Genomic DNA, 27,314 nt, shown 5'->3' on the forward strand with positions numbered 1-27,314 from the left:
ACCCGAGTGGCTCCAGGGGTTTTGTTTAATATTCCAGAGGTCTGGCAGTCTGCATCCATCCATTTTCATCCTGCCAGCAGTGGAACTGCAGAGTGACAGAAATCCGGGGTGACAAGGCCTGTGCTGGGCTCGTTTTCTCAGCTTTGCTGAAATGAAACGTTCCTTTTCCTCCGAGGGAGAGGACTCAGCTGTGATTTCAGCCAGGGAGGAGAAATCCCAAGCAAAGCTGGGATTTTTATCCAGCAGCATAGAAAATTCACCTTCAAATTCAAGGCTCCAGGATGACAGGGGCCACTGGGAGCAGGACATTTCCAGGGGCTTGTGGTGGCCAGGTGGGCTCATGCTCAGCTGGGTGGAAGTGGGTTAGGAAGGAGGAGAAGGGGAAGAAGAATTGGATGGTTGGTCTGTTTTGCTGTCATTCCAGATTTTTTCCCCCTTTTCCCATCATTTCAGCAGTCAGAGATCCCTCCCTTTTTCAAGAGTGTGGTGGGTCCACAGCCACAGGAAGGCTCAGCCTTTGCCCAAAGAGCTGCCCAACTCCACAGCCAGCTCCAAAAGGGCATTTTCTACTCAAAGCCCTTCAATAATTTAGGCTCTGATTATTTTTTGCTGCTCCAGCTCATTTGTTGGCTTCGTGCTGCCAAGGATGATGGAGTAAAACTATCTGGAGTGAGACTTAAAGCAATGGGATTTTCTCTTCTGGATGTCCAGAGAAGAAAGGAAAATTGATGGGCTCTGAAAGGCTTCCTTTGAGCTCCAAAAGCCAAAAAAACACAGGAGAAATTCAGATTCACCCCCCACAAAAACCCCACCTGAGCCTCCTCCCTGCCAGGGGGCCCCAGAAGGATTTGAGTGCTTTAAACAGGGAGCAGATTGTGCCCATCTCCCTCCTCCCCTTATCTCCACTGACAAATATAATTACAGCTTCACTTAAAGTGCTGCAAGTGAATTGTGGAGAGGAGAAAAATGCTGTGTGCATCTGCCTGCAGCAGGAAGGAGCTGACTCCTGCTTTTCTGTGATGGCTCCATCCATCTCCAGCACTTCCAGGGTGGCATCTCCAGGCAGAACTGGCTCTGCTAAATAGAGATGATTCCTGCACGAAGTGCATCTCCAGGAGGATAAAAACTTCTCAAAATGCAGGATTTTGGGGCTTTAAAAAAGGATGGTTTTTATGCATGGTACAGGTGGGTTTTCTGCTTTCCCTAAATGTGACCCTGAGCTGGAGTCCTGCCACCCTCCAGGGTCACTTGGAGGACAAACAGCTCCTGAGAGTCCTGGGATAATCTGGATTTAGAGGTTGTGTTAATCAGCCCCTCACCCCCTCGCTGATAATTTAATTTTCTTGGTGGGACAGAGCTCAGTGAGCAGAGAGGGGCAGGGAGGAGTCTCAGGGAAAGGGAATCCTCATCATTCCCACCCCATCCAGGCTGGATTGTCACCATCTTTTCCTTCTTTATTCCCCTTTCACACCCCAGGCCAGCTCATCGTTTTCATCATTTCCAGCAGTATTTGCCAGGCTGGGAATTTCTCGGTGCTCTTTGGTTCAAAAAAATTACTTCCAGGAGTTGCTGAGAGGGGTTAACTCTTGGAATTAATTCCTGGAGTTATTTCATGGAATGGGAAGGGAAGGGACCTCAAGGATCACCTCATTCCAACCTTCCACCGTCCCAGGGTGCTCCAAGCCCTGTCCAGCCTGGCCTTGGACACTTCCAGGGATGCAGGGACAGCCCCAGCTGCTCTGGGCATCAAAAATCTACTTCCACATTCTGTGATTTCCACACTTAATTGTACAGTTCCATCCTCTTTGGTCACCTCTGCTTTAATTTGTTTTGCACAAAAATAATTGGGGTTTTTATCCCCTCACTTTGCTTTTTTTTTTTTTTTTTCTCTTTCCAGGCTGGGTCTGAGGATGTGTTTAATTTTAGGCTGATTCTCGATTCTTTTTAATGTTTAATCCAAAGTTCCCCTCCCAGAGCAGGGCTGTGGCTGTACATAAGTCACATTTCTGGAAATCAGCATCACTCCAAATTGGAATTTGATTGTCAGCAGCCCCTTGGGAATGCACAGATCCTTCCTGTGCAGGGCTGTGTTGGATCTGGGAAGGGTCTGGAGCAGCTGAGGGAGCTGGGAAAGGGGCTGAGCCTGGAGAAAATGATCCTGTGATTCAACAAAGGGATGGAGAACTCCATGAGGGAAAAGAATAATGCTGCCACGTAAAGAAACAAATATAAATCAGTGAATAAGGTTGGGCTGGAAATTCAATCCCAAACTTTACCTTCCCTGTTACAGAAGTGTTTTGAAGGAGCCAGCAAGGGTAGAAATCATTGATATGGCACAGGAATCTCTGCTTGAGGCCACGGGACACGGGGATTGTGGGGATGGGGCTCGCAGATCCAGGAGATCTCCTCACAATCCCATTATTTAATTGAAGTGTTTCAGGGCAGCCTGGCTTCAGGCTCTGCTGATCACCCCAGCCAGGATGTCAGCTCCAAAGTGCAGCTTGAGTGAGGCCTTGGACTCGGATATTTGGGATGCAGTGCCCCAGATGAGGGTGGAATGTGGGATTACAGAGGGTTCCTCTTGCCACGGAGCTGCTCCTGCAGGGAGGAGGTTCAGGGCTCAGCCCTGGGTAAAATACGAGGGGTGGAGTGGTGGAGCTGGAGCTGCTCTGGTGGCTGGGAGAAAATCCCAGAAGGGTTTTCAAGGTGGTCTCAGTGGGAAGGAAGCAATCCAACAATCCATGAGCAGCTCCTGGGTGTTGCCTGTGGTCCAATTCCTTTTTACAGCCCCAAGGGGTGAATTTATGGAGTTAGACCTGCACTCGTGGCTGGGATAAAATCCCAGAAGGGTTTTCAAGGTGGTCTCAGTGGGAAGGAAGCAATCCAACAATCCATGAGCAGTTCCTGGGTGTTGCCTGTGGTTTAATTCCTTTTTACAGCCCCAAGGGATGACTTTAGGAAGTTAGACCTGGACTTGTGGCTGGGACAAAATCCCAGGAGATTTTTCAAAGGGGTCTCAGTGGGAACGAAATTATTCATGAGCAGCTCCTGGGTGTTGCCTGTGGTTTAATTCCTTTTTACAGCCCTAAGGGGTGAATTTATGGAGTTAGACCTGCACTCATGGCTGGGAGAAAATCCCAGAAGGGTTTTCAAGGGGGTCTCAGTGGGAAGGAAATTATCCATGAGCAGTTCCTGGGTGTTGCCTGTGGTTCAATTCCTTTTTACAGCCCCAAGGGATGACTTTAGGAAGTTAGACCTGGACTTGTGGCTGGGATAAAATCCCAGGAGATTTTTCAAAGGAGTCTCAGTGGGAACGAAATTATTCATGAGCAGCTCCTGGGTGTTGCCTGTGGTTCAATTCCTTTTTACAGCCCCAAGGGATGACTTTAGGAAGTTAGACCTGCACTCATGGCTGGGATAAAATCCCAGAAGGGTTTTCAAGGGGGTCTCAGTGGGAAGGAAATTATCCATGAGCAGTTCCTGGGTGTTGCCTGTGGTTTAATTCCTTTTTACTTCCCCAAGGGATGAATTTATGGAGTTAGACCTGCACTCGTGGCTGGGATAAAATCCCAGAAGGGTTTTCAAGGTGGTCTCAGTGGGAAGGAAACAATCCAACAATCCATGAGCACCTCATGGATGTTGCCTGTGGTTCAATTCCTTTTTACAGCCCCAAGGGATGAATTTAGGAAGTTAGACCTGGACTCGTGGCTGGGATAAAATCCCAGAAGGGTTTTCAAGGTGGTCTCAGTGGGAAGGAAATTATCCATGAGCAGCTCATGAGTGTTGCCTGTGGTTTAATTCCTTTTTACTTCCCCAAGGGATGAATTTATGGAGTTAGACCTGCACTCAGGGCTGGGATGAAATCCCAGAAGGTTTTTCAAGGTGGTCTCAGTGGGAAGGAGATGATCCATGAGCATGTTGCCTGTGGTCTCCTTGCTCTTTACTGCCCAAGAGCTGTGGTTAAGGACCAAACCAAAGCAAGGCTCCTCTGAAGGGATGTGGCCTCACCTGAGGGACATTGTGGTGACCGAAAAGGACCCTCCCACCTGTGGGTGCCTTGGCTCCCAGAGGGAGATGAACACTCCTGGGAGGAATTCTCAGCCCAGAGCAGTCTCTTCCCAGGGAAATGTCTCCTGGTGGTTGATGAAACCCCTCAGATCCACCTGGGGGTTCAACCCATTGCAGGAGCACTTTGCTCCTTGATCCACTCCTGGATCAGAGGCAGAGGCAACACCCAGAGCTGGGATGGGAGCACACAGGAGGCTCTGGATGATGGAGAACGTCCCAAATTTCACTCTTCTCTCTTGGCAGCCACGTCCCCAGGCCAGGACAGCCATGGCAGCCTGGAGCACCTTCCTGCATCCGAGCAGATCCTGCAGAGCCTGAGTGAGCTGGCCAGGTCCTTCCAGGAGATGGCCGATCGCTGCCTGCTGGTGCTGCACTTGGAAGTCAGGTAAAAACCTGGGATTTGGGGTTGGAAGGGGATCTTGGAAGGCTGAGGTGAAGATCGTGTCCAGAGGAGACAAATAAACTTGTCCACAACAGCATCAGAGGTTAGTCCAGGAACGCCCAGATCTCCAAATCGTGGGTGGCCAAATGTGGGACGGAGGCAGGGTACCAAAAGTGGAATTTCCTAGGGAGGTTTGTATCTTAGCTCAAAGAGAATTTAGGAAGAAATTCCTTAATGTTGGTGTGGTGAGGCCCTACCAGAGAAGCTGGGGCTGCCCCTAAATGTCCCAGGCCAGGCTGGACAGGGCTTGGAGCACCCTGGGATAGTGGAATATGTCCCTGCCCATGGCAGGGTGGCACTGGATGATCTTGCAGGTCCCTCCAACCCAACCCACTCTGAGATTCCATGATTGTGGTTCAGAGACCAGGAAAAATGTGATTTTCAGGGACTTGGTCCCTCCAAAACAACACAATGGTGTTTTCACCATCTAACAGGTGTCTCCAGAGTTTGGTGGGTTTTTTTTTTTTTGGGGGATTGCAAATAGGAGCTTCTCCTCCTACTTTTTTTCAAACAGGAACAGGAACTGGGGAAGCAGCTGGATTGTTTTCAAGGGCTGGGTAATTTCATGAAGTCTCTGCCTTCACATGCAAGGATCAAAGGCAGCAAATCCCTTTCTTCAGGCTGCCAGCTGCCCACTCCAGGGCTGGGAAGATGCTTTTCCCTGGAGAACTGTTTAGGCCTGGTGTGTTCTCATTGCTTCCCTTGGCTCTGAGGCATCAAATAGAAGGGGAATGTCAGAGATTTGATGGATCATCAGTTTTGTTCTTCGGTGACACATCCCAAGCCACGTCGTGTCCCCGTTTGCTCCGCTGGAGTCAGCGTGGAGCTCTGGAAAAAAAAAACATCCACATTAATTCTTGTCAGCACTCCTTCATCCTGCCATCCATCACCTGCTGGGCTTGGAAGGATTTGAGGAAAAGGTGGTGGAAGGATGGAAATGGAGCGGCTTTCCAGCTGGGCTGGAGTAACCCGGACTCTTGCCATGGGTTTCTGGCCTCTGTGGCTTTTTGTCACATTTGGGTTAAGCCAAAAATCCCTAGAATGGAATTCAGGGATAAATTCCAAGGGAATTTATCAAGGGATAAATTCTGCTGTAATTCAGGGCAGAGCATTGCCCAGCTCCTCCAGGGCTTCCAACAGGAGCCGAGTTTGGAGCTGTGAATTGACCAAGCCACGTCACCGTGTCCGAAGGGTGGGAGGGACTGAGGAGAGGTGCTGATATCAGGGGAACCCCAGCGGGGTGGGAGCTTCCCTGGATCCCTCACTCTGCATTTCCAACCACCTGCAGTAGCAGAGGACCTGTTCCTAGCAGGAGTCTCTGATCCTGCACCCATTCCCTGGATCTGCCCAAGGTGCACAGCGCAGTGGGAATCCATCCACAGCATCCCTGTGCTTTGAGAGACACGTTTGGGAAGAGCCTGGGAGTTTATCCCACCTCTGGCTGCTGCAGGTGCAACCTGAGGAGACACCAAAACAGCCAGGAATTTGGGAATTGTCTCCTTGAATTCTCCAGGAATTTTGTGAATTCCACACAATTATCTTCTGACTTCCTCCTGCCTCAGAGACCCCGTTCATTCCAGATGCAGGTTGGTGTTGTCTTCTCCTCCTCCTCCAGTGCCCTTGGACATGACCCTGAGATCCTGCTCCTTGGATTTGGATGTGCTTCCTTAAAGGAGACATTTGGCACACTCAGATCATTCACCAAGCCATGGAATCACATCCTACAATCCTGGCAAGGGTTGGGTTGGAAAGGACCCTAAAGATCATCCAGTGCCATGGGCAGGGACACCTTCCCCCATCCCGGTTTGCTCCAAGCAAGGGAACGGAAGCAGCTTTTGTTGGAATAACCATGAAATTTTAGACTACTTAATGTCTGTTACAAGATTTTCATAAAAAATATTAATATATAAAAATATAATATAAAACAATAAATAAAATTATATTTAAGATGCTTTTTTGCTGGGGATTACCCTAAAGTGGACTTGCTTGTGATGGCCACCTCAAGGGTGTTTTCCAGGGAATATGGAAGCCAGGACAGCTCTGAGCTTCCTGTCCCCATGTGCTGACCCTGAGTTATGCCCCAAATTTCAGGGATTCTCCCACAGACTTTGATTTGTTCCCCTGGCAGGTAAATTTCAGAATGATGGAATCGTTTAGGTTGGAAAAGACCTTTAAGATCATGAGGTCCAACCATTCCCAGCTCTGCCAAGGCCACCACTGACCCTGTCCCTGTCCCTAGGAATTTTCCCTAAAATCCAACCTAAACCTCTCCTGGTGGAAGTAGAACCCAACCCTGTTCCTCCTGAGTGACTACAAAAGCAGAAGGAGCTCTGCTGTGGATTTTTCTGGACACTTTCCTCTCTGGCTTTGAGAGAAACGATTTAATTATGGTTTTTTGCAGAGTCCTAAGAGGGGATTAAACTGCATGGAATTTCTCATTCCATGGAGGGGGCCAAGTTGGGATTTAACTGCATGGAATTTATCTTTCCATGGATGGGGGTAAAGTTGAGATTTGACTGCATGGATTTTCTCATTCCATGGAGGAGATAAAGTTGAGATTTGACTACGTGGAATTTCTCTTTCCATGGAGGGGGGCAAGTTGGGATTTGACTACGTGGAATTTCTCATTCCATGGAGGGGGGCAAGTTGGGATTTGACTGCATGGAATTTCTCCTTCCATGGATGGTTGGGCACCTTGGGATTTGACTGCAGGGAATTTCTCCTTCCATGGAGGGGGTAAAGTTGGGATTTAACTGCATGGAATTTCTCTTTCCATGGAGGGGGTAAAGTTGAGATTTGACTGCATGGAATTTCTCATTCCATGGAGGAGGTAAAGTTGGGATTTGACTATGTGGAATTTCTCCTTCCATGGAGGGATGATGGTTGGGCACCTTGGGATTTGACTGCAGGGAATTTCTCCTTCCATGGAGGGGGTAAAGTTGAGATTTGACTGCATGGAATTTCTCATTCCATGGAGGAGGTAAAGTTGGGATTTGACTACGTGGAATTTCTCCTTCCATGGAGGGATGATGGTTGGGCACCTTGGGATTTAACTGCATGGAATTTCTCTTTCCATGGAGGGATGATGGTTGAGCTCGTTGGTGAGCAGGAAGGAGTTGCAGTTGTGAAATGTTTGGGAATAGGCACAATCATAGAATTTTAATGATCATTCCATGAGCCCTGGCTGGCTGGTCCTGCCAGTTATCCCTTTTATGATGTTTCCATGGAAGGAGTTCTTGTTGGGGAACTGGTATTGTATGGGAAGTTGGGGAATCTTGGGAAAATTCAGCGGGACAATGGAGGTCAGATCTGTCACCAAGGATCTGTTGGACCCATCCCTGAAGATGGGACAACGACCAGAGGAGGACGCCTTTAACATAGACACCACCACCCATCTCACCAAGTCACTTTTTCACCAGCTTGAGGAAGGGAAGAACCACTTTGCATCCCTAAAATACTTTAAGGTGGACGTTGTTGCATCGTGATGTTCCTCCCTCGTGCCTCACAGGGTTCACTGCTTCCACTACCTGATCCCTCTGGCCAAACAAGGGAATTACGCCATCGTGGCCAACGTGGAGAGCATGGACTACGACCCGCTGGTGGTGCGGCTCAACAAGGACATCAGCGCCATCGAGGAGGCCATGAGTGCCAGCCTGCAGCAGCACAAGTTCCAGTACATCTTCGAAGGTCAGGCACTTCCCAAGCCTCCCTCCAGAAAGGGTTTTCCACTCTCATGCCAAAGCTCCACAGGGCTCCTTTCAGGGGTGAAGCAGACTGAGGTGCTGCTGTCACCTGCAGAGCATCGATGAGTGAGAACCGTGTGAGAGAGCTGGGATTCTCCTTCCATGCATGGTTGGGCACCTTGGGATTTGACTGAATGGAATTTCTCCTTCCATGGAGGGGGCAAGTTGGGATTTAACTGCATGGAATTTCTCCTTCCATGGATGGTTGGGCAAGTTGGGGATTTAAGTGCATGGAATTTCTCCTTCCATGGATGGTTGGGCAAGTTGGGATTTAAGTGCATGGAATTTCTCCTTCCATGGAGGGGGCAAGTTGGGATTTAAGTGCATGGAATTTCTCCTTCCATGGATGGTTGGGCACGTTGGGGATTTAAGTGCATGGAATTTCTCCTTCCATGGAGGAGGTAAAGTTGGGATTTAAGTGCATGGAATTTCTCCTTCCATGGAGGGGGCAAGTTGGGATTTAAGTGCGTGGAATTTCTCCTTCCATGGATGGGGGTAAAGTTGGGATCTGACTGCATGGAATTTCTCCTTCCATGGAGGAATGATGGCTTGGCACCTTGGGATTTGACTGCATGGAATTTCTCCTTCCATGGATGGGGGCAAGCTGGCAGTGAGTGCCAGCCTGCAGCAGCACAAGTTCCAGTACATCTTCGAAGTCAGGCACTTCCCAAGCCTCCCTCCAGAAAGGGTTTTCCACTCTCATCCCAAAGCTCCACGGGGCTCCTTTCCTTGCTGCTGTCACCTGCAGAGCATCAATGAGTGAGAACTGTGTGGGAGAGCTGGGAATGTTCCCCTGGAGAAGGGAAGGATCCAGAGAGAGCTTCCAGCACATTCCAGGGGCTCCAGGAGAGCTGCAGAGGAACTGGGGACAAGGATGGAGGGACAGGACCCAGGGAATGGCTCCCACTGCCAGAGGGCAGCCATGGATGGGATTTTGGGAATGAGGAATTCCTGGCTGGGCTGGGATTGCCAGAGCAGCTGGGGCTGCCCCTGGATCCTGCAATGTCCAAGGAAATGTTGGACACTGGGGCTGGAGCAGCCTGGGACAGTGGGAGGTGTCCCTGCCATGGATGGGGTGGCACTGGAGGGGCTTTGAGGTCCTCCCCACCCAAACCATCCTGGGATTCTGTGATTCCCTGTTTGTTCAAGAAGAGGGAAATGATTCCACACAGAGCCCCGGGGACCATTCACATCCTGTGGAAGTTTAAATTCATACTCATGCTCCTCCTTAAGCACAGGCACCTCTTAAACCCGGGTCTGGGATTTACAGATTTCCCACACTGGCTCCCTGTACATGAACTAAATCCTTAATTTAGACTTTTAATTGGCCTCTGGGCTCGCCCAGACCTGTGCAGTGCAAATCAAGCTGGGTTCTTGTGCTTTGTAGTGTGGCACGAGTGGATGCATCATTTTGGGGATGCCTGTGTCCCTTAGCCCCAGCTGTGCAAATCCTGGTTAAAAATCAGTGGTTGTGATAACACAGCTCCAGGTTTTGGGGCATTTGCCCTTCTGACATCCTTCAGACACAGGAAACTGTTCAGGACTGATCAGAGAGGGGTTGTGCATCAGGGGCATTGGAATGCAGCTCATTCCTGCTCCTGGAGACTGAATTTATCAGGACAAACAGGGAAAACCCCACCCTGGATAAAAATTAAAATTCCTGGATTAAAATCATCAGGAGCTGCAGTGACCCACTGCTCTGCCCAGACAGGGAGAGAGACTGGAAGGAACATTATGCAAATCCTGGTTAAAAATCAGTGGTTGTGATAACACAGCTGTACGTTTTGGGGCATTTTTGTGTTTTTACTAAAGAGGTGGAAAGTCCTAAACTGCACCATGAAGGTTCCTGAGGGTTTCCAGGTAAAATCCAATTATCCCTTGGTCCAGCTCACAGGCACCACTCAACATAGCTCATTTTGGGGGTTTTTACCATGAATTATTGGCACTAAATCTCTTCCCCCACTTGCAGGCTTGGGCCACCTCATCTCCTGCATCCTCATCAACGGCGCCCACTACTTCAAGCGCATCAGCGAGTCGGGCATCAAGAAGATGTGCAGGAACATCTTCATCCTGCAGCAGAACCTGACCAACATCACCATGTCCCGGGAGGCCGACCTGGACTTCGCCAGGTGAGCACAAACCTCGGCCTTTGTCGCTCTCCTGGTGCCCACGGGAGCTGAGGTGGCTCCTTCCAAAAGCCTCAGGTGGCCCCGGCGAGCGGCAACTTCAAGCGCTGGTGGCAATTTTGGCTTTCCTTTGGTTGGACGGCGTTCAGAGGGACGTGGAGTCGTGGAATCAGGGGGGTTGTTAAGGTTTGGGAAGATCTCCAAGGTCGTCAAGTCCAAATGTGGATCAGTCGAGGCTGATGTGAGGTCCCACCAAAGTGTCTGCGCTTGGTGGCGCTTCCTTGGGGCTTCTCCAAGACCAAAACCCAGGCAGGGAAAAGCTTCCAAAGGTGGTGGGTAAAATTTAAACAGGATGAAACTGGGGCTTGGATTTATTCCCAGGTGAGAAATATTTTGGTTTGTTGAAGGCTCGGGGTCACCAGATCCAGGTTGGCTTGAAGGGACATCTCCCCTCGAGTTCTGTTACCTTGAAATAGCAGGTTCCTGCTATTTCTGCAAAATATTTCTGCTATATCCTGCAAAATAAACCCAAAGTAACCCCAAAACTGGGTGTGACAGATCCCATGCAAAGCTCTCCCACATTCTGGGGTTTCTTCACTCAAGGCTTGAGGGATAAGCAGGTGAAGGCGAGCCCTGAGCAGTGGTTTTGGCAGCTGGACTCAGGGCTGGCTCAGGAGCTCCTCGGCTGATCCGGGTCAGGAGGGGACAGCTGAGCCCAGGAGCTGCCAGAGGAAAGGTCTGGAGCTTGGAAATGGAGGAGTGGGCTCAAACGAGAGAGGTTTGTGTGAAACTTGGGTCTGACCCACCACAAACTCTTGGTGCCATCGCTTGGCCATGCTGCTGGAGGCTGAATTTGGAGGGAGGTTGGAACTGCCTGGATGAGGAGTGTGACTGAGTTTGGGATCTCTCCTGGGCATGGATCATTGCTGAATTAATTTCTTCAGGTCACCATTGGCATGAGGAAGTGGTGGAGGCTGAGGCCTGCAGGAGGGGGAGGGAGGAAGATCCATTAGCAACTCTGCAAGGAATAAACTTCCCAAATGTAATATTTTCTTTCTTGAATGACTGTCCTGTGGGGAAGGAATTTTCCTGATATCCAACCCTAACCTCCTCTGGCATGATTTGAGGCCACTTCCTTGTGTCCTGTCCCTTGTTCCTTGGGGACAGAGCCTGACCCCCACCCTCCCACATCAGCTTTGTGCAGAATTCTTCCCATCAAATCAACTCAGCAACACTTCTTTTATTCCTTTCGCAGCTTCATCACTTCCCTCTTTTCTTCTGGGGCGTAATTCCATGCTCCGTTTGATTGTTTAGTTCTTCAGAGGACTCCTGAATGTTTAAATGTTTATTACCCAGCTTCTCCTTTGACATAAACGAGGCTCTGGTGCATCCAAGCCCTGCCCTGCTCACCTGAATTCACAATCACCTGAGCAAGGTTCTCACGTCACCCCAGGGACTCCACGGTACCCAGATCGACTCAAAACGATTAAATAAACATAACAGCTCCCCTCCAGAAAGCATAAAACAGCATCAGGCTGGGATAAAAGTGATTTGTGCCTCTGTGATACAGCTCAGGCAGGAATCTGTAAACGCTCTGTGCTGTGGAGAACTCTCACTTTGGCCTTTTTTTCCAATATAAAGTGGATATTTTATTTTTTTTTTTTTTTTATGTACAGGAGCAGTGGCACAGCTGATGGAGAAATCCAGGGATAAATTCCCTCCCTGCTTCACTTCTCCAGGGAACTGGAGGGTCGTGAGTGAGGCAGGAGGCTCCCAGCCCTGCTTGGATATTTCTGTGTCCATGACCCTGAGGCTTCCAGCAGCAATTAGCCACAATTAACAATCAATCTCCACACAGCCCCTCTCCGTGCCTTAAATCTGAATTCGGGAGCAAGTTCCCTTGTCTCAAAGTGAACCTGTTTGAAATCAGTTTGTAGGAAAAACCAGACCAGTTGAGAAAGGACCAAAAGTTCTTTAAGGTTTTCCTGAGCGTTGTGATTTTGATTTTTTTTTTTTTTTTTTTTTTTTTTTTATTATTTATCACTTCTGATATGGTCTTCAAGGGTTTTTAGAGGCCCCAGAGAACCCTGGGCATCCCTTTCTCCTCTCCTCAGTGACCTCAGGCAGGAGAAACTCCAGCCAGGGAAGCTGGAAGGGGAAACCCTTTCTCCTCTGAAGCCAAAATCCCGCTGAGGATTCTCAGCAAGCCCAGGTAACACTTGTTGGTCCTGGTGAGGCTCTTGCTGTTTAAATCCCATTTTTCCAAAGCTCTGTAACCTGCAGGTGACAACAGCAGCATTTGCTGCTTTGGGAGCAGTCCCATGGCAAGGGGAAAATGTGTTTTAAATGAGTTTTGCTTTCAGATTCTCAGTTCAAGGCAGGGAAAGTCTCAGCAGAGCATCACAGGGCAGAGCTGGAGCACGTTTCCACTGGAAAAAAAAAAAAAATTAAATTGCCAAGTGGTGTGAGTTTTTCCACCAAGAGAAAGGCTGGTTCTGACTGCTGAGGTGTCACAAAGGATTTGTGGCATTTGCTAAATTTCCTGAAAATATTAATAGGTTTTTCACTCCTGTGTGTGTTCAATATCTAGGCCAGCAGAAATGCAGGAGGTTGTTGGGGCTTCCACTGCTTTATTGAGGAAAAATTAGGATTTTCTCCCTGTGGAACATCCAGGCATGTGCTGCAAAGTCTGGGACTGAGCATGACTTCCAAATACCTCCAAATTACCAGCTTCACACCCAGAATTAGATCTGTGGCACGAAAGGGATAAAAGCTTCAAATTTGAATTCCTACTCAGGTCCTTCCCCTTGTGTCTTCTTTCCTCCTCTCCCTCTATCCCCACCCAAAATTCTCTGAGAATTTATAAAGATTTCACCAGAGGCAGTCACAAAGGGTGAGGATTCTGCTTCAGAGTCAGCCTCGAATGAAAAAATCAGTGAAAAAAAAAAAGCAACTTTCTGAGTCACACAAGTGTTAGCACTGAGTGTTCCGGAGAGTGAGCCGAGGTGGTTGCGAAGGGAGCAGGGAGAGCAGGGATGAAACGGGAACATTTTCTCTAACAAGTGTCACTGTGACCTCGGGAATGAAAGTTCCTGAGCAGGGCTGTCACTGTCCCTGGTCTCAGAGTCCTCCTGCCTCAGGAGGTGGCAGCAGAGGGATCCGGGGTGGGAACACCCCTGGAGTGAGCTGGAGCTTTCCCCGTGCTGCCATTCCAGTTGTTCCCCCTCCTGCAGGGACCAGAGTCTTTTCCTGCTGTTGATGACAATACCAGGGATACTGGCTGGGATATTCCAGGGATATTGGCTGGGATATTCCAGGATATTGGCTGGGACATTCCAGGATATTGGCTGGGACATTCCAGGGGTATTGGCTGGAATATTCCAGGGGTATTGGCTGGGACATTCCAGGGATATTGGCTGGAATATTCCAGGGGTATTGGCTGAGACATTCCAGGGATACTGGCTGGGATATTCCAGAGATGTTGCCTGGGACATTCCAGGGATATTGGCTGGGACATTTCCAGGATATTGGCTGGGATATTCCAGGGATATTGGCTGGGACATTCCAGGGATGTTGGCTGGGATATTCCAGGGATATTGGCTGGGATATTCCAGGGATATTGGCTGGGATATTCCAGAGATATTGGCTGGGATATTCCAGGGATATTGGCTGGGATATTCCAGAGATATTGGCTGGGATATTCCAGGGGTATTGGCTGGGACATTTCCAGGATATTGGCTGGGACATTCCAGGGATATTGGCTGGGACATTCCAGGGATATTGGCTGGGATATTCCAGGGATATTGGCTGGGACATTCCAGGGATATTGGCTGGGACATTCCAGGATATTGGCTGGGACATTCCAGGGATATTGGCTGGGACATTCCAGGGATATTGGCTGGGATATTCCAGGGATATTGGCTGGGATATTCCAGGGGTATTGGCTGGTTCATTCCAGGGATATTGGCTGGGATATTCCAGAGATATTGGCTGGGATATTCCAGGGGTATTGGCTGGGACATTCCAGGATATTGGCTGGGACATTCCAGGGATATTGGCTGGGACATTCCAGGGATATTGGCTGGGACATTCCAGGGGTATTGGCTGGGACATTCCAGGATATTGGCTGGGACATTCCAGGGATATTGGCTGGGACATTCCAGGGATATTGGCTGGGACATTCCAGGGATATTGGCTGGGATATTCCAGGGATATTGGCTGGGATATTCCAGGGGTATTGGCTGGTTCATTCCAGGGATATTGGCTGGGACATTCCAGGGATATTGGCTGGGATATTCCAGGGATATTGGCTGGGATATTCCAGGGGTATTGGCTGGGATATTCCAGGGGTATTGGCTGGGACATTCCAGGATATTGGCTGGGACATTCCAGGGATATTGGCTGGGACATTCCAGGGATATTGGCTGGGATATTCCAGGGATATTGGCTGGGATATTCCAGGGGTATTGGCTGGTTCATTCCAGGGATATTGGCTGGGATATTCCAGAGATATTGGCTGGGATATTCCAGGGGTATTGGCTGGGACATTCCAGGATATTGGCTGGGACATTCCAGGGATATTGGCTGGGACATTCCAGGGGTATTGGCTGGGACATTCCAGGATATTGGCTGGGACATTCCAGGGATATTGGCTGGGACATTCCAGGGATATTGGCTGGGACATTCCAGGGGTATTGGCTGGGACATTCCAGGATATTGGCTGGGACATTCCAGGGATATTGGCTGGGACATTCCAGGGATATTGGCTGGGACATTCCAGGGATATTGGCTGGGACATTCCAGGGATATTGGCTGGGATATTCCAGGGATATTGGCTGGAATATTTCCAGGGATATTGGCTGGGACATTTCCAGGGGTATTGGCTGGGACATGTCCCTGTAGCAGATGTGGCACCTCCTTGGCACTGCTGGTGGCTCCCCAGGGAATTGGGGTGGGGAGGAGCCATCAGAGCTCCACTTGTCCCTGGTTTGGCCATCAATAAACCCAAATCATGGAATCACAGGATCATCGGAGTTGGAAAAGATTTCCCAGACCATCGAGTCCAAGTTGTGCCCAACCCCCGCCTTGTCCCCATCCCAGAGCTCTGAGTGCCACCTCCAGGAATTCCTTGGACACCTCCAGGGATGGGCACTCCAAACCTCCCTCGGCAGCTCCTCCCAAGGCCTGACCCCCTTTCCATGGGGAAATTCCTGCTGGTGTCCACCCTGAGGCCGTTCCCTCTGCTCCTGTCCCTGTTCCCTGGAGCACAGCCCGACCCCCCGGCTGTCCCCTCCTGGCAGGGACTTGTGCAGAGCCACAAGGTCCCCCTGAGCCTCCTTGGCTCCAGCTCAGCCCCTTCCCAGCTCCCTCAGCTTCTCCTGCCTCTCCATTCCCTTCCCAGCTCCGTTCTGGACCTGCTCCAGCCCCTCAGTGGGGCTGGGGAAAGCTCCCATCACTGAAAACCCATTTTTATTCCAAGGACAGGTTGGATGGGGCTTGGAGCACCCTGGGGCAGTGGAAGATGTCCCTGAGAGTGGCACGGGGTGGCACTGGGTGATCCTCAAATCCCTTCTCACCCAAACCATTCCAGGATCCCGTGCAAGGGGAGGATGGGAAGGTTTGGGATGGAGGAAGGTTTAGGATGGAGGAAGGTTTGGGATGGAGGATGGAGGAATGTTTAGGATGGAGGAAGGTTTAGGATGGAGGATGGAGGAAGGTTTAGGATGGAGGATGGAGGAATGTTTAGGATGGAGGAAGGTTTAGGATGGAGGATGGAGGAAGGTTTAGGATGGAGGATGGTTCAGGATGGAGGATGGAGGAAGGTTTAGGATGGAGGATGGTTCAGGATGGAGGATGGGAAGGTTTAGGATGGAGGAAGGTTTAGGATGGAGGAAGGTTTAGGATGGAGGATGGTTCAGGATGGAGGAAGGTTTGGGATGGAGGATGGAGGAAGGTTTAGGATGGAGGAAGGTTTAGGATGGAGGAAGGTTTAGGATGGAGGAAGTTTTAGGATGGAGGATGGGAAGGTTTAGGATGGAGGATGGGAAGGTTTAGGATGGAGGAAGGTTCAGGATGGAGGATGGGAAGGTTTAGGATGGAGGAAGGTTTAGGATGGAGGATGGGAAGGTTTAGGATGGAGGAAGGGAAGGTTTAGGATGGAGGATGGGAAGGTTTAGGATGGAGGATGGGAAGGTTTAGGATGGAGGATGGGAAGGTTCAGGATGGAGGATGGGAAGGTTTAGGATGGAGGAAGGTTTAGGATGGAGGATGCAGCTGGAGCTTGAGCTTTTCTCAAACCCTGCATCGCTGCCGGGCTGGGTACCAGGGCTGTGCTGCCAGTTTTGCATCCTCGGCACTCAGAGCTCCCGTCCTGCCAGGCTCGGGTGTTTTTTTGTTGGATTATCCCCAGATTTGTGCTGTTCCCTGCTGCAGGGATCAGCAATGACCTGCTGCCATCTGCTGGGAGCTGCCGAGGGAAAGGGAAGCGTTCCATCATCCCCGTGCTCTGCAGGGAGGCTTTCATCGCCAAATCTCATTTCTCTGTCCGATTTTACTCTCCATAAATACTGTGGTGGTGCCTGGGTGCCCAGCTTGCCTGAGGGTAGAGGGAATCTTCCTCTGAGAGCCATCTTTGAGCTCGATTTGTGTGTGGAGAGCATCAGGTCCAGCAAATCCTGACCCGGATCCCTTTGTTCAGAGCCAGGTGTCCCTGCAGAGCTCCTGAGATGCTCCCCTGCCGCCTGTGGGTGAGGGAAGTATCTCAGATGTTCTCCTTGGGGCTGCCCTCTAGCCAGGTCTGAATTTGGGGTGTTTAAGATGGTTCAGCTTGAGTAAACCCCACATTAGCTGAGTACAAACAGGGCACTCTATTCCCCCACTTCATAGCCGAGTTGTGAAAAGGTAAAAATCCCCAAATCTCCACAGTCTGGATGCCAGGAAGTCCCTTCCCTACAATGAGGGCCAGAGCAGTCTCTGGAGGAAAAGCTTCCCTCTGCTGAGTGTGGGAAAGTTGTGCTGTCTCCATCACAGACTGGGCTCCTGTGTCTGGAGCGTGTCCTCGTTTGGGCTTGCAGCCTTTAATTAACAAAGCTGCTTTCGTTTTCAATTAAGGACTGGCTTACAACAAAATCCGTATTTTCTGTCCCTTTCTTTTCCGCCTTGTTTGCTCCCCCCTGTAGTTTCCGCTGAGCTTTGATCTCAGTGCAGGTTTAATTAGCTGTAATTAGCGCTTGCACCGCATTAACCAAAAATCCCGATCGCAGAGGATTAAAAACCATCCCTCAGCTTGATGGCCTCATCCTCACCTTCCTCCTTCTGCCTCCCCAGGGGGATTGAGGGGATCAGAGGGTCCCTGTGTGGCCCTTCCCCAGACGGGGGAATCCCAGGGATCCACCTTTTTATGGGATCGTTGAAACTCCCGGAGCAAATCACCCATCCGTGGGTTTCGTTCCCAGTTAAATCTGCAGCTGCCAGGGGTTTTGGGGTGGCACCAATCTGTGCCTTCAGAGCATTCCCCAGAGCATTCCTTGGGGTGTCTCCCTGCTTTCAGGACATTTGGAATCATGGAATTGTTCAGGTTGGAAAAGCCCTCTAAGATCATTGAGTCCAGCACTGCCAAGGCCACCGGTGCCCCACGTCCCCAAAGTGCCACATCCACATGGATTTTAAATCTCTCCAGGAATGGGGACTCCAGAACTGCCCTGGGCAGCCTTTTTGGGAAGGGATTTTCCCAAAATCTTCCCCTGGCTCATCCTGAGGCCGTTCCCTCTGCTCCTGTCCCTGTTCCCTGGAGCACAGCCCGACCCCCCGGCTGTCCCCTCCTGGCAGGGACTTGTGCAGAGCCACAAGGTCCCCCTGAGCCTCCTTGGCTCCAGGCTCAGCCCCTTCCCAGCTCCCTCAGCTTCTCCTGGTCCCTTCCCCAGATCCTTTGGCCTTTTCAGATTTCCCAAACTTCCAGCTTTTCCTGTCCTCCAGGAGCTCCTGGAAGCTGGGGCGCGGCCAAGCCCTTGGCTGAAACTTCTCATCACGGGATGGAGAGGAGATTTTGGAATATTTTGGAGACTTGGGAAGATGTGACTCTGCTCTGAGGAAACCCTGCTCTTCTCCATGGGTGTGCCCAGTCCTTCTCCTCAGGGCTGCCCTCAAATATTCCTCCCCAGGACAACCCTTGAGGCTTTTACACCCCGTAGCAGCCCCAGAGTAAATAGATTAGAGGTTAAATTCACAAAGTACTCCTCTCCCCTGGATGTGGGAGGTCACAGAGCACCCAGTCTCCTTGGGGATCGCTCCAAGAGCCAGAAGGAATCATCTGAAAACATCAGCAGGCTCTGCCAGGCACCAGTCCTGCTCAGTGGTGACTCAATGTTTTATTTTGATCAGGCTTTTCAGCCCTTCCCCGAGGCGCTTTTAATCTCCGCTCTGTAACCTTTAAAGAGAGAGGTTTTGGTGGCCTCTGCAATGATTTTCATTGCCTGGACGGGGGACGTCTGAGCTGCTCCGAGTAAAGAGATTAATTCAATTTTCCTAAACTGGAAATGGACTGAAAAACCAAGAGGCTTCATTGACTTTTCCCTCGCTCGCTTCGTGGCGTGTTAGAGAAACAATCAATGGGGTGAACTACTCAGCCAGCAGAAACCTGGTGTTCCCATTTCCAGGGAAGATGGGAATAAACATTTTTAAGAAGCCTGTTTTGGCCAGAGCACGTTCCTCCTCTGCCTTAAAACCATCAGGACATATTCTGCTGGAAATGAGTTACAAACAAATCCCTCATTCATCCCCGAGGTGACAGTCTTTTGCTGATATGTGCTTTCTGGAGACTAATAAGTTTTGAATGTCTGTGGAGGGGGTAGGAAAAAAAAAAATCAAAGTAATTACTTTGTGTTCCCAAGCTCCTTATTTGTGTAGGTGCCTGTGTGTTTATCTCCCTCTGTCATGCTGCATTGCTAATGGTAATTAAAGGCAAGGGATTTTTCTTGCTGAAAGTTTTTTCCTTCTTATTTTCCACCTTTAGTGATTTTGGCCTTGGTGACGATGCTTTGCCACCGGCCAGTTACTTGTGGAAGTGCTTTAATAGGAGGTCTGAGTTCAGGAAACTCTGCTTGCCCAGCTGGAATTGGATCATTTTGTTTATCCAGGCCTCTGGAATGTGAGGTGGGCGATGTTTTTTTCAGGCTGGGGTTTGAAAGCACATCCTGGACCTCTCAGTCCCGGTGGCCACTGTCATCATCTCGTGGTGGCTCTGGGAAATCCTGGAGAACTCGTCAATATTTGCTTTATTTGCACAGAATTTGGGGTTCTGGGTGTTGGCACCAAAAATAGGGAACAAACCCACACGGTCCATTGGTCAGCAGTGGGGTGGGATGGGCTCTCCACAGGCTCTGGATCCTTGGGAAACCCACCCAGGACACGTCGGGTGGGGTTCAAGGGGTGGGACAATGGGTTCTGCCAGTTCCCAGCCTTGCGGGGCACTTCAGTTTCTCCCTGCACCTCATTTTCCACAGGAAACACGGAAGATGTTTTGTTGGGAAGAGGTTTTTGCTGGGAAGAGGCCACAGGGCTTTCCCCACAGGCCCCCCCCAGGCTGCAGAGTCTTAGACCAGGTCTAAAGTCTGGATCAGGAGGCCAAAACTGCAGATCCAGACCGTGTCCAGGTTCTGCAGGGTTTTTCACCCCACAGAAATAGGAGGTTGAGTGTGAAAGCTCATTTGTAGGTCCAGGTAAAGCCTCTCTGTGTGGATCCACCACTGGCTTTAGCAGGAGTTTGGATTTTGTGTGCACAGAGAGCGGCTTTCTTTGTGGGCTTGCTCTAAAACTTCCGTAGGAACATTCCAGCAAATCCTCTCTGTCCCATCCAAGGAGCTTCCCCTGATTCCCTGCACTTCACAGCTCCAGGCTCTGGAAATCCCATGGAGCAAAACAGGAGGAGCTGGGCTGGAGACAGCAGAGGCAGGGATGGAAATGGGATCCAGTGGAACTGGAAATGGGATCCAGTGGAATCCAGGCGAGGAAGAAGAGGGAATTACATTGGTTTTCCTGAATTAAAAGGGTTTTTTTTGCTTTGGAGTAGCCAAGAGTGGCACCTCCCAGCACAAGGAAGAGGCTTCAGTGGATCATCTTTGTTTGGAATCATTTGGGTTGGAAAAGCCCTCTGAGATTATCGAGCCCAACCCTTTACCTGTCACTGCCACGGCCACCCCTGAGGCTGTCCCCAAGTGCCACATCCACATGGCTCTGAAATCCCTCCAGGCATGGGGACTCCACCAAGGCTGGAAAACCCTTTTGGGGAAGAAACTTTCCCTGACACCCAACTTAAACGTCTCCTGGAACTTGAGGTTGTTCCCTCTTGTTTTGTCAGCATGGGAGAAGAGCCCGAGCCTCAGACTGAGCTTGAGCAAACATCCAGAGCCATCCCATGGGAACAGATCCCACTGTGGGTGCATGGGAATGTGAACCCCATGTCTGAGCTACCCCATAGGACCTTGGATCTCCTATTTGGGTTAGAAACTGCTTTTTTCTCCCGTGCTTAAAGGTGGTTTCTGTGCTGGACCCTGTTCTGGGAGGTTCTGATGATATTCCCAACATTAAGGGAAAGGACAGATTATTTAAGAGGGGAATTTGTGTGACACACACATACACACACACAAAAAAAAGCGACACAACACAAAATAAAAAAGGAATAACCAGCAGGGTGTCAGGAGCAGCCATCCCAGGCGTTTGTCTGCAGCTGAAGGGAAGGTAAATATCGGATTGTCAGCTGGAGATGCATCTCTATTGCCTGGCTCCCACCTGCAAATGGCAGCAATTAGATAAACGTCCTGCCTTTCTCACAGGAGGCAGCATCTTCCCAGCACGAGGCACAGGCGGGCCTGGAGGAGCAGATTGCTCTGCCCCATCAGTCAGATCTCTTTAGGACCTGCAGAGCCTCAGAGCCCCTTGTCAGCTCAGGAATTGCTGATCCCAGGGCTGGCTGGTGCTGCTGGAGTCACGGCTCCTCACTTCGCCGGGCTCTGCAGTCACAGCTGCCACCACGCTCTCCTCTCTCGGGTAAGGCAGGAGTGAAGCTTTCCCACCTGCTGGAATCAGAAATGTGACCCTTTGGAAGGGGTGGCAGCGGGCAGGGAACGGCTGGCAGGGAGGACAATTCCGTCTTGGGACACCAAGGGACGGTGAGGACATGGCCAGGTCTGGGCACAGGGTTTGTGAGGTGAGAGGAGGGAAAAGGGGATAGGGAAAAGGAAAGAGGAAGGTGAAGGGAAGGAAAAAGGTAAGAGAAGGGGTCCCAAGGCCAATTCCTGGTGGGATACAGGAGGGAAAAGGGAAACCGAGGAAAGAACAGGAGTAGCAGAACTGAGAGGACCAACAGGCTCAAGCCATGACACAGCATTGGGGTAGAGCAGGGATGGCAGCAGCTGTAGCCCAGGGACAGCAGGGTTCCAGCTCTTTAAGTCGTTCTTTAAGGGAGGTCTGGACTGGATTTAGGAACATTTTTTTCCCAGAAAGGGTTATAAAGCACTGGCACAGCTGCCCAGGGCAGTGATGGAGTCACCATCCCTGGAAGAGTTCAAAACTGTGTGGATGTGGCACCTGGGGATAAGGGTTAGTGGTGACCATGGTGGTGAACTGGTTGCACTGGACACTTGAATTTTGGAAGGGTGAGAGACATTCCTCCATTTCCTCTATAGTTAATTACTCTTTAATCAACAAGATCTTTAATTCATTGATTTTTGGTCTGGCTTGGAGGTTTTAGCCAGCTCAGGGCTGGTGGTGAGTGCAGGTGCAAAGCCACACCTTCAGCTAAATAACCCTAAATAAGGATTTCCACCAGCTGCGTTCTGCAGCCAGGAGTTTCATCCTTCACCTTCTGCTGAGGATCCATGCCTGGGGATGGGCTGGTCATTCCAGGTGGTGGGATCTGTAACATTGCCAGCTATCACATCTTATCCTCAGGGTTTATTCCCAGAAAAAAGTCCCAAGATGGATTTTCCACCTTTCAAATGCTGAGAGCTGGGGCTGCTGCTGCTGGGGACACTGGGGACCTTCCTGGTGCTGAAGGATTGATTGATGATTATGGGGGGAATGTGCCCTCATGCCAGGGAATGTTCTCAACAATCAGCCATCTCCTGGCTCTGGGATCACAGAATCATGGACTGGTTTGGGTTGGAAGAGATCCTAAAGCCCATCCAGTTTCATCCACCTTTCCCTATCCCAGGGTGCTCCAAGCGCCTCACCACCCTCACAATAAACCCTTTCCTCCTAAATCCTAATCCAAATCTCACCTCTTTTAGTTTAAAATTCTCCTTTTGTCCTGCCACTATCTGTGGCCTGTGTAAAAAGTTGCTTTCCATCTTTTTTTTTAATTAATTCTCTTTAAGGATTTTAAGGCTGCAAAGAGTTTGGGATGTAACCAAGATTTTATGGGCTCCATGGAGTCAGATGGTGACAGCATTTTCTGACCCATGGAGGAACAGCTCCACATCATCTTCTTCCCTCCCTTGCTCCCCTTTCCTCCCTCTTCAACGGTGCAGAAAAATCGTATTTGGGGGATTCAGCCTTCCCCGTGGTGCTCCCCAGGAGCTTTCCCAGGAAAGGCATGAGCCATGAAGCTGGATTTCTGTGGGGTTGCCATAATTACCCTCTGACTTCTACCCTCGGAGTGAGATGAGACAGCCCAAAAGGAGAGAGCTGTGATTTTTGCAGTAAAAAAAAAAAAAAAAAAACCAAAACCAACAAAACAACAACAACAACAAAAAATAAATTAAAAAAAAAAAAACAGACTGAGAAATTATTCTTGAAGTGCCAAAGGCGAGAGGCTCCGGGGCAGGAATGAGCGGGGAATGCAGATCAGGCAACGCCGTCTACCCAAGGTGGAGCCTCTGCTGGGGCTGACATTAAAAATTCTGACTCAAATGCAGGAAACGTGGAGTGAAGGAGGTGAATTATTGATGGGGAGCAGGGATTACCATATCTGACAGATGGAGACTGTCTGAGAACATTTTGCAGAGTGGCATCTGCCTGATTGGCGTCCCTGAACTTTCGCGCGTCAGATGTCGAATATCAACACACAAACTCTGATGTAGCAATTAAATCTGTCCTCTGATGAACCTGGGCCTCGTCGCCAGGAGGAATCCACACATTCAGATAAAGTCCAAATGCCTCAATTCTTATTTTTTAGGGAGATATTTGAATAATTGCATCCAGAGCACTGCATTGAATACACGCACGGATGATGATGTCAACGTTTGGATATATTCAGGAAATTTTGTGCAACGTATCATGTCTTACTCCAATTTTACTGAAGGCTGTAAAGCTCCCCTTGTCTTTTATAATTTGTATTCCAGATTTGAGCTCAAATAATAGAGAAACTCTTAAAATTCAGCTGCCACCTCACGTCACAGAGGTGCATTAACACCTAAAGCTGAAATGGGTCTCTCAAGAAGATCTTCTACAGAAGTCATAAATCAAGCATGGATTCCATGTTGCCACGTGTGGAAAAACAAAGGGGAGAAGGACAAATAAGAGCAAGTTTGATGCTTCTTGGATTGGGAAGAAGCAAGATACAAAATATGGCTTTTTTTAATGGGATTCAGTTTTCCTTGTTTTCCTAAGCCCAGCCCAACATGGGAAATAGGTGAATTTTCTGCCATCTGTTAAAAGTGAGGAACTGGGGGAAATTCGGTATTCCTTCACGGAGAATGTGCAGATTTTGGGAATCATCAGGAAAATGTGCTTTTAGTTCCTGGAGGGGCTTTCAGGGGTGGAACCTGGGATTGGTTACTCAAGGAGTATCACTACTAGGAAAAATCCCTTCAACCAAAGAAGGGCAGGGCTGGAATTTCCCATCCCTGGAGGGATTGAAAGCCATGTGGATGTGACATCTGGGGACACGGTCAGTGGTGGCCTTGGCGGTGCTGGGAATGGTTGGACTGGATGATCTCAGAGGGCTTTTCCAACCTGAACGATTCTGTGATTCCATGGTTTTGTGGGGTGGCTGTTGTCAGGTTGGATTCACCTCGGGCACACAAGGAGATCCCCTCTGGCTCCGTAGTCACAGAATGGATCAGGTTGGAGGGGACCATGGTGGGGTTCTTGGTCCTTCTCACCCTCAGAGCAGCCTTTGAGAGAACAGAGAAGTTCTGGATGCAGTGTCTCCAAAGTTCCTCGGGAAATTCTCAAAATGGGAATTGCGGGAGGCCGATAAATGAATAAATTACTACGGAAAACTCCACGTTCAGCTCTCGCAGCAGAGTCCTTTGGAGAGCCTGGAGGTTTTGTGCAGTCTCTGGGAGGAGATGAAAAGCAGTTGAGAGAATTGCTGTGCTTTTGATGGCTCTGAACTACTCCACCATCCAGAAGCAGTGCAGGGATTCTCCTCTCACCCTCTGGGGACCAGTTGTGTTTCCAAGGAGCTGCTGTTGCTCTGCAGTGGAGTCTGTCCATAAAAAGCAATGAGCAAAGGGAGGAAACTCCAAGATATTCCATGAGTAAAACTTGTTTTTTTCCATGCAGTGAAGAGTGGAGATAGAAACCCCACATACTCTGGGTTTTACCCTGCACTGTCATTGCCTTGATAATATTTTCATTATGCTCAGATTTGTGCTGTCTGACAAAAAAAAATACTCTAGTGAAGCTCCGTCAGATGAAAAAGTTGGGATGGTTGGAGCTAAACCCACCAGGATTGGCCAGAAGAGGCCACAGCTGTGCTGCACACAGCAGTGTGGGAGCTGCTCTTTTAGCAGTGGTGGGTTTCAATCCCTCTAAATATGAGTTTTGCCCTCAGAATGGTAGAGAGGGAGAAGCAGTTTCACCCAAAAATGCTGGGAACGAGCAGCAGCTGCCCATAAAAACCCGTGGCCTCAAACCTGGAGGTTTCCAAGCATCAGAAGTTGGGATGGAACGTTCCTCAGGCAAGTGGCCACCACAGAAAGCAAGGAGGAGAGGGTTGAAGCTCTGAATCCCTCATCCAGGAGATCCATGCGGATGTCCACCACTTCTGGACATCTCAAATTTTGGCATTGAACCCATCCTGGTTTCTTTCTGCCAGTTACTACACTGGCTCGATGGACCTGACCACAGCTACTCCAACCTGACGAACCTGACCACAGCTACTACTGGAGCATGACACACAACTACTGACCACAACTGCTGCAGTCAAAGTTGACTTGATGAACCTGACCACAGCCTACCACAAGAAGGCATTGACTTGTGGAACCCAACCATAACCAACCCCAGGGAGATACTGACTTGAGGAGCCCAACTATGACCTACCTCAGGCAGACATTGACTTGAAGAACCCAACCATGACCTACTACAGGCACACATGGACTGTGGAACCCAACCATGACCAACCCCAGGCAGACATTGACTTGAGGAACACAACTATGACCTACTACAGACACACATTCACTTGTGGAACCCAACCAAGACCTACCCCAGGCAGACATTCTCTTGTGGAACCCAACCATGACCTACCTCAGGCAGATATGGACTGTGGAACCCAACCATGGCCTTCTACAGGCACACATTGACTTGTGGGACCCAACCATGGCCTACCCCAGACAGACATGGACATAAGGAACCCAACCATGACCTACCCCAGGCAGACAATGACTTGTGGAACCCAACCATGACCAACTCCAGGGAGATACTGACTTGTGGAACCCAACCATGACCTACCTCAGCCACACATGGACTTGAGGAACCCAACCATGACCTATGCCAGCCACACACTGATTTGTGGAACCCAACCATGACCTACCCCAGCCACACATTCACTTGTGGAACCCAACCATGACCTACTCCAGGCACACATTCACTTGTGGAACCCAACCACAATCTACCCCAGGCAGACATGGACTTGAGGAACCCAACCATGACCAACCCCAGGCACACATGGACTGTGGAACCCAACCATGACTTACCTCAGACACACATTCACTTGTGGAACCCAACCATGACCTACCCCAGGCAGACATGGACTTGTGGAACCCAACCATGACCTACCCCAGGCAGACATGGACTTGTGGAACCCAACCATGACCTACCCCAGCCACACATTCACTTGTGGAGCCCAACCATGACCTACCCCAGCCACACATGGACTTGAGATCCCTCCTTGAGCTTCTGACTCTTGTGTCCCCATTGGGCAGATGCCATCGTGTCCTTCACCCACCGTCAGCCCCCAACCGTTCCCGGTGTATCACCACCACCGAGCCCCTCGCCGGTCACACCCAGTTCCACGTCGCTTGATCCTCAATGGATCTGGGGGTTGTCACAGGGATCGTTGTTCCCAAAGGGAAGCGAAAATTCTGGGATTTTTTGCTGACTGGAGCAATCTCTGCCGCACTTTCTGTGGAAGTGCTGACTCCTTCTTCTTCCAGGCTACATTCGTTTCCACGTTCCCTCCTCCAATTTATGCATGAGGCGAAGGGAAAAAAAATCCCTTCATATTCCTTCTAAACTGGCAGATGGTATAGATAATTTTTATTTTTTTTTTTTACTATATGCAGTAAAATGCAAATGCGTGTGGCTTATTTGCAAATGCTGGCATTAATAACTGATATTTAAACGGGTCAGATTAACACTTTTACTGATCTATTAAAAAGATGCTTTTCCAATCATTTGCACACTCAAAATCAATTTTAATACAACGTGTAAATTGAATTTAATTTTTTTTATACAAAATTGCATTTATCTTCCTGAGCCATTAAATTTACTATTTAATATGTACTTTCCAGCTCACTTGGCTAGAATTTCATTGCTCTTTATCTGTGTAAATTTAATTAGCCTTGATATCATCAGTATATTATAGAACTAATTAAAGATTTAGATAAGTGCTGAGGGTGCTTGTTTAATACCCTATAAAGTTCCATTTGGAGAGAGAGAGAATTTCCATCTTGCATTAGGATCAGCCGGTTTGGAGCTACAAGGAGGGGCTCA

At 49.6% G+C, this 27,314-nt stretch overlaps 1 protein-coding gene across 3 annotated transcripts in view; it reads left to right on the forward strand.

Annotated features, from left to right (window-relative positions):
- EXOC4 (exocyst complex component 4) overlaps window positions 1–27,314 on the forward strand; it is a 319,710-nt gene that overhangs the window by 284,295 nt on the left and 8,101 nt on the right. Inside the window, exons 15-18 of one of the 3 annotated variants that reach the window (XM_085569918.1) lie at window positions 4,312–4,453; window positions 8,019–8,197; window positions 10,223–10,382; window positions 18,354–19,360. In XM_085569918.1, coding sequence (XP_085426044.1) covers window positions 4,312–4,453; window positions 8,019–8,197; window positions 10,223–10,382; window positions 18,354–18,393 — 521 coding nt within the window. In that variant the 3' untranslated portion in view covers window positions 18,394–19,360. Of the gene's footprint in view, window positions 1–4,311; window positions 4,454–8,018; window positions 8,198–10,222; window positions 10,383–12,055; window positions 12,248–18,353; window positions 19,361–27,314 lie in introns of those variants that run through there. The other 2 variants (XM_085569919.1, XM_077783706.2) reach the window with 2 other exon arrangements.

Source organism: Lonchura striata, chromosome 1A (genome assembly GCF_050655825.1).
Source record: "Lonchura striata isolate lonStrDom1 chromosome 1A, ASM5065582v1, whole genome shotgun sequence".
Lineage (NCBI taxonomy): Eukaryota > Metazoa > Chordata > Aves > Passeriformes > Estrildidae > Lonchura > Lonchura striata.